We start from the raw sequence: 15,049 nt of genomic DNA, 5'->3' as shown, positions 1-15,049 counted from the left end.
AAGGCTCCAAATGAAGATGAGGGTGCTTTCCATTTCCCTGGAAACAGAAAAGAAGCAAGAGTGTGATGGTTAGAAGACACCTGTGAGGAGGTCTGCTGTCTGCCTCTCCCACCCTCTCTCTATCTCGGCACTCCTGAGGGGTACAGGGGTTGGAGAAGCTTCAGGCTCATCGTGTTCACCAGGCCTATGTCACCTAGGCATGTGCTTTAAGAACCAAATTCATCTAGCAGTTATTCTTTTTTTTTTGAGACGGAGTCTCCCTCTATGGCCCACGCTGGGGTGCAGTGGCACAATCTCGGCTCACTGCAACCTCCTGGGTTCAAGCGATTCTCCTGCCTCAGCCTGCCGAGTAGCTGGAACTATAGGTGCGCGCCACCAGGCCTGGCTAGTTTTTTTTTGTATTTTTTAGTAGAGAAGGGGTTTTATCATATTGGCCAGGTTGATTTTGAATTCCCAACCTCATGATCTGCCCCGCCTAGGCCTCCCGAAGTGCTGGGATTACAAGCGTTAGCCACCGTGCCTGGCCCTAGCACTTATTCTTTATTCACTTTGCAAAAACTTAGAGTGCTTTCAGACTGCTTCGCTCCTAGGTGCATACCACGCCTTTTCAATGCATAGATTATACCAGGAGGTTGTCAGCACTCGCAAGTTTGCTCATCCTTTGTAAAATACACACATGTCCAAGCACAAGATGACAGAAATCAGTTTAAAACAGCCATCAATGATTCTCAAATTTAAACTCTTACCTGACGTGGATCTCCTGCTCAGTTGACTAAGATCAGTGCTCCATCTAGGAGAGAGGACAGCCGAGCGCAGAGGAGAGGGCCCAGGCTCTGCAGCAAACAGCTTGGGTTCACGTCCCAGCCCTGCCGCTGATGAACTCTGTGATCTCAGGCAAGTTACTCACCTTCTCCCTGCCTAAACTTCCTCATCTGTGCGATGGGGTGATAAAAACTACCTATTACACAGCTCAGTGTGAGGATCAGATGAGTTAATATGAATACAACATAGAGAGCACGTTTGGAACACGCTGTTATTTCTAGAGCACTTGAGAACCCTGCTGCATTTCAGTATTGCCTGGAGAGATTTTTTTTTTTTTTTTTTTTTCAAACTACAAATACCTGGACTCTGTATTCAGGGTTTCTAACTCAGTAGGTCTGGAGAGAAGCCCAGCTTCTACAGTTTAAAAAAGCTATTCAGGAAATTCTGGTAAACAGCCAGGTTTAGAAACAATTGAGAAAGGTGCTGAAGGAATTAATCAATGGATACTCATCAAGATGATAAAGAATAGTGCATGGGCAGTCAGTGGAGGAAACTCAGAAATGCTTTTGAAAGAATTATTTGTAAAATGAAATTATTTAGTCTCTTCTCCAATCAAAACTTCATTGTCTCTCAGCTTGGAAGCAATCTAAATCCTGAAGTATTAAATTGTTCCTTACAATAGAAGAAAAGAAAGATCCATTAATCATATTGCCTTGGTAGTAAATGTAATACACAAAGAACTTACATAGGGATGGACTTCTGGTTATTTGCGGTGGAGGTGAAATAACCAAGAAGCCTGTGGTTTCAATCTGGTTTTATTACAGTCTTTTGGGGAGCCAGGATAATACTGAGATTTAATTCTAACCTCACTACTGCACGATCTGAGTTTCTGTCTCCTCATGTATATCAACATGGTGGTGTTAAGGATCGAGTCATCCAACAGGCATAAAGACCCTTGGTCACAGACTCTAAAGGGACAAGGAGCATATCTTTTATGCTCTCTGACTTCTAGATGTAGCTCTGTCTGGTAGGAAGACCTATACAAATAATTGCATTTTGGGTCACACAATTTTTATCTTTGCAATTATTTCACCACTGGATATGTTTTCCTGTGGCTGCTTTGTGAGTGGGGGCAGAGTTTAACTGGTGACTATGCCTCTCCTTTCTGTCTTCACCCATTATTGGCCATTGTTTACTCTCTAGGGCCCGTCTGGTCTGAGAGGCTGAGGAAGGAGGGGAGGGCAAGGCAGGAGGTCAGCTGTGGTCCAGTGTGGTTATCCTCACTTAGCCCTGAGCAGACAGAGATTATCTGTGGCCAGACAGGATCTTCTGGGGCTCTGACCAGATTAGAATGGGGGTAGTCAGAACAAGTCCTCTTGTCACATCCTGGGTGACCTCCCAAGGTTGTGGGATGAACCCTGTGCCTGGATATTTCTCGATTTGCCTTTCAAAGCCATTTTCTTCTCTGCACAGCCCTGCTCTGAGGCTGACCTCTAAGGACGGCATCAACCAGGCTCCCCTGACCTTGGCTTCCTGTTGGGTTTGGCTGGTCGGGGAACTGGCAAGAGGAGGGAGGGAAGCCAGCTCCCTTTCTGGTAATAATTGTATTTCTCTACCAAAGGCCTCAGCTCCTGCCAGGTGGCCCCTCTCCTACATCTAAGCTACCACTGCAGCTCTCAGAAGGTTCCAGTAACAGCTCCTTTCTTGCCCCTTTAGGTCTAGAGAGTGATAACATTCTCCTACTCTTTTGGGGAAAATGAGGGTGGGGTGGGGGGTGGTTATAGCATCATTCATCATCTGTTGTTGGTCAATTTTTTTTTTTTTTTTTGAGACAGGGTCTCGCTGTGTCACCCAGGCTGGAGTGCAGTGGCAGGATCACAGTTCACTGCAACCTGGCCTTCCTAAGCTGAAGTGATCTATCCTCCTGCCTCAGCCTTCAGAGTAGTTGGGACTATAGGTGCGCACCAACACACCCGACTAATTTTTGTGTTTTTAGTAGAGATGGAGTTTCACCGTGTTGCCCAGGATGGTCTCAAATTCCTGGACTCAAACGATCCTCAGCCTCCCAAAGTGCTGGGATTTACAGGTATGAGTCACCACATCCAGCCTTGTTGACCAAGTTTAAATAGTCTTTCCCTAGACGTTCTCCAGTTGCCACCCTTTAATTCCCATATCTTCTCTGTCGTGGCTCTGACTGATACGTGCTGATTTATGTGGCCAACTCCATTTGATTGTGAAGTCTCTGAGACCTGCTGATCTTCCAAGCTGGACACAAACGGACAGATCGAGGCCCTCTCCTGCATTCTTGCCCTCACTCTGGCTCTGGCTCTTTGTCACATGTTGTGAGAACAAAGAACCTGAGGTCCTTCCTGGCTTGCCAAGACCACCATGCAGTGCCTCGGTGAGCCAGTCTGAATCAGAAACCAGGTGTCCCATTGCCAGCCTGGAGCTTCCTTGCTGTTCCGTGGTGTGGAGGTCACCTGTGAGATACTTGTCCAGCATCTAGATGACTTGCAGCCCTTTGTTGTGCTTCCTCTGAGCTCTCATTTTTTGTCACCGTGGCCTAGGAGTAGTCCTTCCACACCCCTATCAGCACCAGTTCAGACTCCCACCTGTCCTCAGATCTCCAAGGCAGCAACGGAAGACCCACCTCATCTCAGGTGCTAGGACAGCAGCCCAAGACAGGCAGTGTGTGAGTCAGAAGAACATTGAGGCTGGGGCCAGACTGCCACTGTTAGAATCCCTGCTCCATACCAACCAGCCAGTGACCCTGGGCAAGCTCCCAGCACCTACCTTTTCTTATCCATAAAATGCAGGGAATAACACCTACTTCCTCAAAATCTGTTGTGACTTTGAGTCCAGGCACACAAAGCACTTGGAATATCCCTTATATGCCATAATAAAGTTCTCTATGGCTAGGTTCAGTGGCTCACACCTGGAACCCCAGCACTTTGGGAGGCCGAGGTGGGCAGATCACTTGTAGTCAGGAGTTCAAGACCATACTGGCTAACATGGTGAAATCCCACCTCTAATAAAAATAGAAAAATGAGCCAGGCACGATGGTGGGCACCTGTAATCCCAGTTACTAGGGAAAATGAGGCTAGAGAAGCACTTCAATCTGTGAGGCAGAGGTTGTAGTGAGCTGAGATGGTGCCACTGCACTCTAGCCTGGGCAACAGAGCAAGAGTCCATCTCAAAAAAAAAAAAAAAGTTCTATATAATGATAATTTTTAAAAAAGTGCCTACCTTCTATTTTCTGGGTCTCCACTGATCACCATTAAGTGAATGGTGGGTCTCAGAGAAGGATCAGCTAGAAGCATCCCTGAGAGCTTTCCTGTTTGGCTGACTCCTCCGGCTGCTCCCAGCCCTGGAGCTGGCCAGCCCAGTGACAGATGGGAAAAGATGGTCCCCCAACCAGCCATCTCCCCTTCCTGTCCCTGGAGCTGCCTGTATGAGAGCGTGCTGCAGTGAGACATTCACCACAGGTCAGAACACACCACCTGGTAACTAGAGAACAGGACCCCAAGAAAATGATTCTCTTCCTTCCTTGGGCTGCAGTCAAGAGTGATAAAAAGAAGCAGAGTGACTGGCACTTTGACAGGGAGGGAAAAAAAAGTCTGCCAGTAGTCATGGAGACCATGAAAAAGACCTTCAGAGAGCCCCGTGGCTGCTTTTAGAGAAAATTGCTGCTTGCCTTCCAACACTAGCATGTGCAGCATTGTACAAACACAACTCTGTTCTCTTTGGAGCTTTATTTTAATGATCATGCCCCCTCTTTCACACCAGCGCCCTCTGAATGTCCCAGCCAAGGAACCAAGAAAAGCTGTGGGGAGCCAAAAGGGAGAAACCCTGAACCCGCTGAGAAGCACAGGGTTCAAAGTAGGAAGGGGACTCGTGAGACGAAAGCTGTGCCTCTTTGCTTTTGTAAACCCAATGTGCCTTCATGTTCATAATGATAAATCACTTATCCCTGCGTCAGCCTCCATCCCCACTGAGTGGGCGTTTAGCTAAGGATGCCGATTCAAACTGATGGGTTTGCTCAGGAGTTGTTTCCATCCGAGCACCAAAATCCCTCTGGAGGCAAAGGACTAACTGAAGCGTCCCTCGGCTTGTTTATAAGCAGCTTCGGTTTGAGGCTTCCCTCTGAATAACCTCCAGCGAGCACCAAGTAGAAGAACCTTGCTGTTTGGAAATCTAAGTGTCAGCAGATTTCAAACCAGTATAAAAAACCTGAGCACAAGGGCGCCACGTGGCCTGCACATACTGTATATGATTAGGGGAAAATGCAGACATACACCGACTTACAAAGGTGTGCATAGATACACACATACAACATGCCCCAACAATCTTTGCAGTAAATATGTGTGCCCACAGTAGGATCCAAGACCGCATGCACAGGGACCTGTGTCTGTGCACACACTTTTGTGGACCTGAGCGTGTGCTGAGGTGAAGAAGGCCAGGGTGAACGCTGGTGGGCGGCAGCAGCCGTGTTTTCATTGGTGAAGTGGCTGTAGGAGTGTTTCATTCTTTCGCTTCTTATGGGATACTACCGTGTTTCTTTCTACCTGCCATCACCATCATCGGTGACCATCAGCATTATCGTTAATATCATCACCCCATCATCATCACCAGCACTTTCTGAACACGGACAGTGTTCTAGGTGCAGAGTTCAGTGCTTTCCACACATTTTCTCATTTACTTCTGCCTACTTCCCTGTGGAGGAAGTAGGAATAATATATTTATATATTATATTATATAATATATTATATATATTATATACTATATAATAATATATAGTACTTACTTCAAGGGGAAGCTGCCCCTTGGCATGTTAACCTGCCCAAGAGAATAAGAGCTGGAGCCAGTTTAAACTCAGTCAGTCTGACTCATGAGCTGGCACTCCTGGCCACTCCTCAGGGATTGCTTTTTTCTTGCTTGCTTTTTTTTTTTTTTTTTTTTTTTTAAGAAACAGGGTCTTGTGCTGTGGCTCAGGCTGGATTACAGTGATGCGATCATAGCTCACCACAGCCTCGAACTCAAGCAATCTTCCAGTCTCAGACTCGTAAATAGTTAGGACTATAGGCACACACCACCATGCCTGGCTAATTAAAAAAAAAAAAAATCATTTTTAGAAATGAGGCCTCACTATGTTGCCTGAGCTGGTCTTGAATTCCTGGCCTCAAGCTATCCTCCTGACTCAGTCCCCCAAAGCACTGCTATTGTAGGTATGAGCCACCATGCCTGGCCCCTTCAGGGATTTTAGATTTTTTTCAAATAAATATAGTAAAATAGGATAATGAGTGAAGAAACAAGACAAAGAGAAAACAAGGGCAGGAAGAAAAAGAAAAACAAGATCGATAGTCCTACGTGTATGCCAGAGTTGGGACACAAATTGAGTTGTGAATTTTCTAAACATAAAGAAAGAAACATGATCTGAGGTCACAGTGTCTGTATAGTAAAAATGAAAAATAATTTGTCAGAAGCAGCACAGCAATTCCTTCTTTAGTAGAAATACTTCTTGTGGTTTCTCATATAGGATTTTTTGGAGGCTCTAATGAAGAATGAGCCAGTAAGTTTTGTTAAGACTATTTCTTATAAGGCTTCTCAACAGAGACCAAGGCCTTAATGTCAAAATACAGCTATTAAAGTAAATTCAACAAGGTCCACAATAGTGGGTCTCAGGAGCGCGGCAGGCCCACTGGGCAGATGACCTTCCCCTATGCAGTGGGGAATTCATGATTTTTTCTGTGCCTCACTTTTCCATCTGTAAAATAGGGATAGAAATATTACCTACAGAGGTGTGGTAAGGATTAGATGAGCGTGGTAAATAACCAATGTTATCATCATCGTTGTAAGTTAAATGCAAACCTTTATGTTTTCGTGGTCAGCCAAGCTGGCCTAAGGTTATGTCTACTTAAGAAAATTGAGAACAGCCTTGTATGGCCTAATAGAAGATTGCTGCCTTCCGCAGTCTGGTTGTAGGATTAGGAAGTACCCATGAGCCAGGCCAGGTTTTTTTTTTTTCCCTTCAAAAAGCAGTTCTGAGTTCATGCTGACACAAACAGATGAATGACTGAAGCCCAGTTTCCCTACAACACAGCATGGGTTAGTCGGTTTCTACTTTAAACATTGAATGCAGATGTATCAAACTGCCATGGACCTACAATTCCTCAAACAACTATAAAATACATAATTTTATCAGTGTAATTCTACAGGGATAAAACTAGCTTTAGGGATAAAACTTTAGGGCAAGCTTGTTTTCAAGTATTCTGTAGGTAACTAAACTATAGTCACGCATCTTTCAGTGATGGGAATATTTGAGAAATGTGTCGTTCGGCGATTTCCTCATTGTGGGAACATCACAGACTGTACTCACACAAACCTAGATGGGAGAGCGGACTCCACACTGATGCTACACGGTATAGCCTGTTGCTTCTAGGCTACAAACCTTCATAGCATGTGACTGTACTAAATGCCGTAGGCAATTGTAACACAGTGCTAAGTATTTACATATCTAAACATAGAAAAGGTACAGGAAAAATATGATATAATCATCTTATGGGACCATCATCATATATGTGGTCTGCCATTAACGAAAATGTCATTATGCAGTGCCTGACTGTATTTGATTTGCTGCGTGGCTTGTTAGGATTTAACCCAATCAATTTCTGAAGAGCATTTACTAGAAATAACAATTTTGGTTTCGGAATAGTCAATTTTAACCTTTGGGGATTATCAGTTAAAGCATCTAGCATCGCCATAACTAAAACAATTTTATCTTTCAGAATCAGTTAAGGGCTTTTTAAGACAATATGACTAACTGTGTCACCTGCACACAAAAGGATGTTTATTTTTCTTTATTCAACTCATCCAAGGGTGGTGGCTGGGCGGTTAGGTACAGTTTCAATAAAGGTGAAGCCTCGACTCTCTGCTGTCCTAGTTACAGCAACTTAATGTAGATCCTCAAGAGTCGGGGAGTACTGATAAGCATATGAAACAGAAATACAAGTCCACAAGAGGAAGTACACTTGGGTTGATTTTTAATTTACTATTGCAGTGATTTTAGAGGATTAACCTAATCAACTGACCTAGTTGACCGTGAATGTAATTTTAACTGACAAGGTTTTGTTTACCCCTCAGCTGCAATGGATTAAGAGCAGAGACAGTGACATTTTCACCAAAATCCATGTTCCCTTTTCCTGGATTGGAGGCACCGTTGGGACGTGGATTCCTAGCTAGAAACTATATTCCCCAGAGCACCTTATAACCAGATGTGGTCGAATGACTAGTCCTTTTTAATGGAATATGAGCAGAAGTGAATTGTGTCAATGGCGGGCTGAGGTTTTAAGGAACTGAGTGTGGCTTCTCTACAGGGTAGTCCCTGCTTAATCTGCGGTTTCACTTTCCATGATTTCAGTTACCCACAGTTCACTGTGGTTCAAAAGCATTCAGTGAAAAATTCCAGAGATAAACAATTCATATTTTAAATTGTGTGGCATTCTGAGTAGAAGGATGAAATCTGGCACTAACTACACTCCCCATCTCTTAGGAGCCATCTCAGTTAACAGACTGGCTGTCACTGTGTCGCAGCACTGTGCTCAGGTTACTCTTATTTTACTTAGCAATGGCCCCAAAGTTCAAGAGTAGTGATACTAGCATATTGTTATAATTGTTCTATTTTACTATTGTTCCTAATCTCTCACTATGACTAATTTATATGTTTTTTTTTTTTTGAGATGGAGTTTCGCTCTTGTTACCCAGGCTGGAGTGCAATGGCACGATCTCCGCTCACCATAACCTCCGCCTCCTGGGTTCAGGCAATTCTCCTGCCTCAGCCTCATGAGTAGCTGGGATTACAGGCACACACCACCATGCCCAGCTAATTTTTTGTATTTTTAGTAGAGACGGGGTTTCAGCATGTTGACCAGGATGGTCTCGATCTCTTGACCTCGTGATCCACCCGCCTCGGCCTCCCAAAGTGCTGGGATTACAGGCGTGAGCCACCGCGCCCGGCTGACTAATTTATATGTTAAATTTTATAGGTATGTATGTATAGGAGAAAACAGCATATATAGACTTTGGTACTCTCTGAGGTTCCAGACATCGATGTGGGTCTTGGAACCTATCCTGTCCAGGGTGAGGGGGGTGCTACTGTGTTCCTCTTTCTCCATCTGCAGAATGAATGAAGGACATTCTGTGCTCTTAGGGGATGAAGGTGCTACAAAATGGAAGAAGCTTGGCTCCCTGAATCGCCATGTGGCAGGGAGCTACCCACCACCTCCCCCTGCATTAGATGGTTACATGTCTGAGAAATATATATATTTTGAGACAAAGTCTTGCTTTGTCACCCAGCCTGGAGTGCAGTGCCGCGAACTCAGCTTACTACAAGCTTCGTCTCATAGGTTCAAGCAATTCTCCTGCCTCAGCCTCCTGAATAGCTGGGATTACAGGCACCTGCCACCATATCTGGCTAATTTTTGTGTTTTTAGTATAGATGGGGTTTTGCCATGTTGGCCAGGCTGGTCTCGAACTCATGACCTCAGGTGATCCACCTGCCTCAACCTCCATAAGTGCTGGGATTATAGACCTGAGTCATGGCACCCGGCCAGAAATAATTTTTATTGTGTTAAAATACTGAAGCTTTGGATTTAATGTGTTACAACAGCTATAATTACCGTGACTTAAGTGGGCTTTATTTTTAATCTTCCAGAATCAGTTAATAGATTTTGAAATGACCACTCTGAGTGAGGCAAGTAAAAGCAATTATGTAGAATAAATTAAGATAGAAGAAACAGAAATGATACATTTTAAATTTATTTTCTAAAGACCACTCCTGGGAAAACAGTATGATTTTGTGACTAAATATTTTTGTAGGTTGTCTAGAAAAGTCATTCTTCTTTTTTTCCCCTAATTCATCAAAAGAGAGTCATCCCCTCACGATGCCTACTGATTGTTAACTGTCTGGGTTTGCTGTTTTTTCTCTAAACATCCTTGTTTTGTTGGGCTTTGGGTAAATCCTAGTTTTCTGTTATTTTTGGACATAGTCCAGTATAATAAGAGTCAAGCCTTGGGAATAGTCCTGGAATTTCCCAAGGCCTTTTATTTTACTGTAAAAGAGATTGAAGTAAAGAAATCTTGTTATTCCTCAGCCTGGAAGATTATGGCCCTGGGCTCATCAACCCAGACAGAGCTTCAGGTTTCAGTTCTGGACACAGAGTTGAGAGGGTGAAGCATATAGAATACACTCCTGGCCGGGTGCGATGGTTTACGCCTGTAATCCCAAAACTTTGGGAGGCCAAGGTGGGTGGATCACCTGAGGTCAGGAGTTCAAGACCAGCCTGACCAACATGGAGAAATCCCATCTCTACTAAAAATACAAAATTAGCTGGATGTGGTGGTGCACACCTGTAGTCCCAGCTACTTGGGAGGCTGAGACAAGTGAATTGCTTGACCCAGGGAGCCAGAGGTTGCCATAAGCCGAGATCATGCCATTGCACTTCAGCCTGGGCAGCAAGAGCGAATCTTCATCTCAAGAAAAAAAAAAAAAAAATGAATATACTCTTTGTGTTGCTGACCTAGGCTTGGAAATGCTCAATTCCTGTCAGAGGCATGTTCTGCACAGCAGAAGGAGTCCCTGATGTTACTGATTCCATAGTAGAAATGTTGTTAGCAGCTGCTCTGAGGGGCTTTCTAAAGAATGGGGCCTGAGGCTACGTAGGTAGATACAAAGGAATGGAAAAGCTATCCTTGGTATGGACAAAACTTTTTCTTTGGTGCTCAGTTATCCTACAAAAAAGTGGCCTTCTTGATCATCCAATTTACTTGAGTATATTTATTCACAGGGCTTCTAGGAGCACACACTTCTGGTTTCCTTCTAAGCCCCTGGTCTCCCTGCTGCTGGCTCCTTGGCCCGCTCCCAGCTCCTAAAGGCTGGCATGACCCTGGGTTTAGTCATTAACTTTTCTGCCCAGTTACTGCTCTTTTGCCCTATTTAATTTTCTTCATAGCCCTCGTCACTATTAGAAATGATCTTATTTATTTGTTCTCTGGTGCGCTTAAGTCTTTGACTAGAATGCAAGCCCTGTGACATCAGAGACTGTTTTATTTACTGTGGAACTTCAAAGGACTAGAACAGTCCTTGGTCCATAACATGTGCTCAAAAAATAGTTGTTGAATTCATAATTGACTGACTGATTAATGGAATGAATGAATATACGAATTCTGATGACCAGCAGCATTTCTTCTTAAAGATTAGGAGAAAAAAAATTTTATTGAAGTAGGAGGAGACAGAGTTTGAGATTATTCTAGGATATTTTGTTGTGGTCCTATCTGCTGCAACTTAAAAAAAAAAAAGTTTTCTTTTCTTTTCTTTCTTTTTTTTTTAATCAGCCATACAGGGATGGATTAGATGACCTTCTAATGCAAGTTGAGTTGCTCCCAACTTGAGCATCATGTAAACCTGGCCACTTACCTCACATCAGGCTCAGCGGTGGCAGCATGCAGTGGCAGGCGGCCATTTTTATCTGGGATATTGTGCTTGGCACCATTTCTGAGTAGACTCACACAGCCTTCAAGCCAGCCCTGAAACACAAGAGCAACCACATCATTATATAACACAAGCTCACGTAACATGGTCCAACACACTTTCTCTAGATTTTTTTCCCTTTCTTTGGTTTGGCTAAAAACATATTTTATTCGACTTGAAGTGGCTAAGAACCACAACTCCATCTCAGACGCCTCAACAGAGGGCTGAAAGTCTGGAGGTACAGATTCCCAGGTTTACGGGAGGGCCTTTACCCTGTCAGATGCAGACTGACCTTAAAATCTCTTCATCTCCCCCTCCCGGTTTCTAGGGCCACTTACGGTATTACACTTACAAGCTCAGACTGCATGGTAAATGGGGCTTGATTCCCTAGTGCAAGTTCCTTTTCTCATAACCACAAGCACAGCACCTTGCTTATCAAGTCCGTCCCCCTCCCAATGTCTAGAAGTCTAACCTGAGCTCCACTCCAATGGCTGGGACCCTGACACCTTGTTGACTGATATTTCTGATGCTGACAGCTTGAATTCCTAAACACAGGGCATTATCAGCACCCTCCAAAGGTTCTCCATTGCTATGTTTTATCCACCAGTAAATTCCCCAAGAAACTTTATGTGAACTGCTGAAACCTGCTGTCTACTAACTGTCCAGATTGAGACCTGATATGGCCACATCTCATGGTTCTTATCCTTTGTCAACACCTACTGCTGGGTCATCGTCTCACAGTCTCTCCCATTTCAAAGGCCAGGTATAATTTCAGGCTAGCCCGCCCCGCCATGCTGCTTTAACTGACCCATACCTGTTGATAACCAAGTTTGGCTCACGTGCTAAAGAGAATATCTCCTACGTTCATTTAGAATGGCTTGGGTTACTCGCTCAATTATAAGTAGACTTAAAAATAGATGAAGCGATTATTATGAAGAATGATAGGATAACCCTCTATTTTGTTCAGAACAGGCTTCCCATCTTTCTGCATTTCATGTCTAGGTAAACCTCAAAATTGCCCAGTAAAATGAGAAAGATGACTGAAAAATTTTTCCCCCAATATTCAAAGCAATAAAAATCAAAATGTTAATAAGTGCATGGAGAAGAAGGATGATAACGATAAGAAAAGAACCTTTTGGTTTTGAAAACTCTGGAAGGAAAATCAACAAAAACACATCAAAACTCAGAGTATAAATATTGAATATAATTTTGTAGAATTGAACAATAATGTTTAAGTCTTAAATAAAAGCAAGTGTTTTTCTGACATTTCCAGTCTTGAGTCATAGTTTACTGATGCATGAAATCTGTTTTTAGTTGTTAATGTCTAAATCATCAAGTTCTCATATTAAAAGGAGAAATTAAAGCCAGAGACCCAAAAGTAAGGCACGTTGGGCAAATTTTAGAGTTGCCAATGGTTCACAATTTTTGAAATGCAGATCTTTTGGTGGGGGAAAGTTTGAAACAATTTTAAAAACCATTTTGCAACATTTCCTGGAACTCTGTGTGTGTCAATGGTTTTCTGAAAAAAAAAAAAAAAAAAAAAAAAAAAAAAAAAAAAAAAAAAAAAAAAAAAGTATGTTCCTGCAGTGGCTCTAAAAGAAAGAAAACATTAAAATCAAAAGAAAAAAGAAAAAAAAGAAGAAAACCATTGAATATACTATCTGAAACCCTTGGTGAGTCACTATTAAGAACCAACAAATGAGTTTTATACCCACTATGTTCTGGCTGATTCCCCAAGAGTTTCTTCTTCGGCTGTGATGGGCATTCTCTTTTTATAACATGTTACAAATGAGGGAGAAAGTACAAAGAGATACTTAACCAAGGTGGCACAACTGTGAAATCCGATCATTTGAATTGGGTCCTTCTTGTATTTAACTACTAAACCAGAGTTGAGAAGCCAGGGAAAAAATCACACAGGGCGCATAGCGTTGCTCCCCAAATGGATTCTCTGGTAGCCTGGCTGCCGAAACTGCCTGTCCTAACCTGTAACTAGTTTTATCTAATGGCTTCTGAAAAACCTGCCCCAACTCAAAGACGAATTTTACCCACATCGTCACTCAGCAGTCAGAGGTTGTCACCTCCCCAAAACTCGAGGAGTGCCAATGAACTTCCTGGAAAAACAGTACGTAACATTTCTCCTTTTAATAAAACCTACAACTTCCTCTTCACTCCTTGGACATATCAAGGACCACCCGGTCCGTGTGTATGCCCCGAATTGCAATTCTTGTTTTGTTGTTGTTGTTGTTGTTTTGAGATGGAGTGTCCCTCTTTCACCTGGGCTGGAGTGCAGTGGCGTGATCTCAGCTCACTGCAACCTCTGTCTTCTGGTTTCAAGAGATTCTCCTGCCCCAGCCTCCCGAGTAGCTGGGTTACAGGTGCCTGCCACCACACCCAGTTAATTTTTTTATTTTTAGTAGAGATGGGGTTTCACCATGTTAACCAGGCTGGTCTCCAACTCCTGACCTCGTGATCCACTTGCCTCAGCCTCCCAAAGTGCTGGGACTACAGAGGTGAGCCACCACACCCTACTTGTTTTGTTGTTGTTTTTTGAGGTGGGGACTCGCTCTGTTGACCAGACTGGAGTGCCGTGGCATAATCTCAGCTCACTTAGCCTCTGCCTCCCGGGTTCAAATGATTCTCCTGCCTCAGCCTCCCAAGTAGCTAGGACTACAGGTGTGTGTCACAATGCCCGGCTAAGTTTTGCATTATTAGTCGAGACAGGTTTCACCATGTTGCCCAGGCTGGTCTCGAATTCTTGACCCTGGGAGATCCACCTGCCTCAGCCTCCCAAAGGGCTGGGATTACAGGAGTGAGCACCACGCCCTGCCGCAGTTCTTACCTATTAAATAATACTTTAAATGTAGATTCATCTCTACATATTTTATTTGAGTTTGACACATCTGTGATAAACTTTTTTTGTACACTGAGTTCAGAGTTACAGCTGAGACTTAAATTCTAAGTGTCCCGTTTGCCAAGTTTTTAATAACTTGAACATTGCCAGCAGGGAGTGATGAGTTTCGCAGGTCAGTCCCCAGGACACCCACTTCTCGTGAGACTCAGCAGAATGACGGAGGGCTCTGCCTTGGGGAGCCACATGGAGATGGGGGCAGAGTTAAAAAGGTGGCACCACATGATGTTCTGCTGGCAGACTCTCTTCATGCAGCCCCTTGGAATATATTCCTACAAAGAGTTGTCGGCAAAGGTGTTAACTTTCTAGGGTCCAAGGATGTCCATCATGATTCACTGTGATTTAGAGGAGTCTTTCTTCCCAGTCCCTTGCATAACTGTCTAGTCAAATAATTGTAATGTAATGTTGGGGTTCAGGGGCTCAGGGGAGCCCTCAGTTCCCCTGAGAGGACGTTTCTCCAGGTTCTTGGTCTACCGCTCCCCAAGAATGGGAGAGGAGACCATGGCACACTGCGCAGTAAATGCCGGACTCAAACGTGTTTGTAGATAGTGATTTATTTAGGTAGGGAGAGAAGAAGGAGAAGGAGAGAGAAAGAAACAGCTAGCTCTCACACCGAATGAGAAAAAGAAAAGCCGCTCTCACACCGAGTGAGAAGGGTTTCCAGAGGGAGAAAACCAGAGAAGGAAAACTCTTCTCACACTGAGTGAAACAATCCGGAAAGATGGAATCCAGGAGAGGAAGCAGCTTCCACACTGAGTGGAAGGGAACTGAGAGAGAGATGGAGTTTAGGAGGGGAAGACAGGCTTCCACGAGAGAGCGTGGAGGGCGACTCCAGAGGGGAAATCCAGGAGAGA

At 43.9% G+C, this 15,049-nt stretch overlaps 1 protein-coding gene across 2 annotated transcripts in view; it reads right to left on the bottom strand.

Annotated features, from left to right (window-relative positions):
• ANKRD55 (ankyrin repeat domain 55) overlaps positions 1-15,049 on the bottom strand; it is a 136,933-nt gene that overhangs the window by 65,711 nt on the left and 56,173 nt on the right. For both annotated transcript variants that reach the window (XM_074385801.1, XM_074385792.1), the window contains exon 4: positions 11,234-11,343. In XM_074385801.1, coding sequence (XP_074241902.1) covers positions 11,234-11,343 — 110 coding nt within the window. The remainder of the gene's footprint in view (positions 1-11,233; positions 11,344-15,049) is intronic.

Source organism: Saimiri boliviensis, chromosome 1 (genome assembly GCF_048565385.1).
Source record: "Saimiri boliviensis isolate mSaiBol1 chromosome 1, mSaiBol1.pri, whole genome shotgun sequence".
Taxonomy (NCBI): domain Eukaryota; kingdom Metazoa; phylum Chordata; class Mammalia; order Primates; family Cebidae; genus Saimiri; species Saimiri boliviensis.
This window is presented reverse-complemented; position numbering and strand designations above follow the sequence as displayed.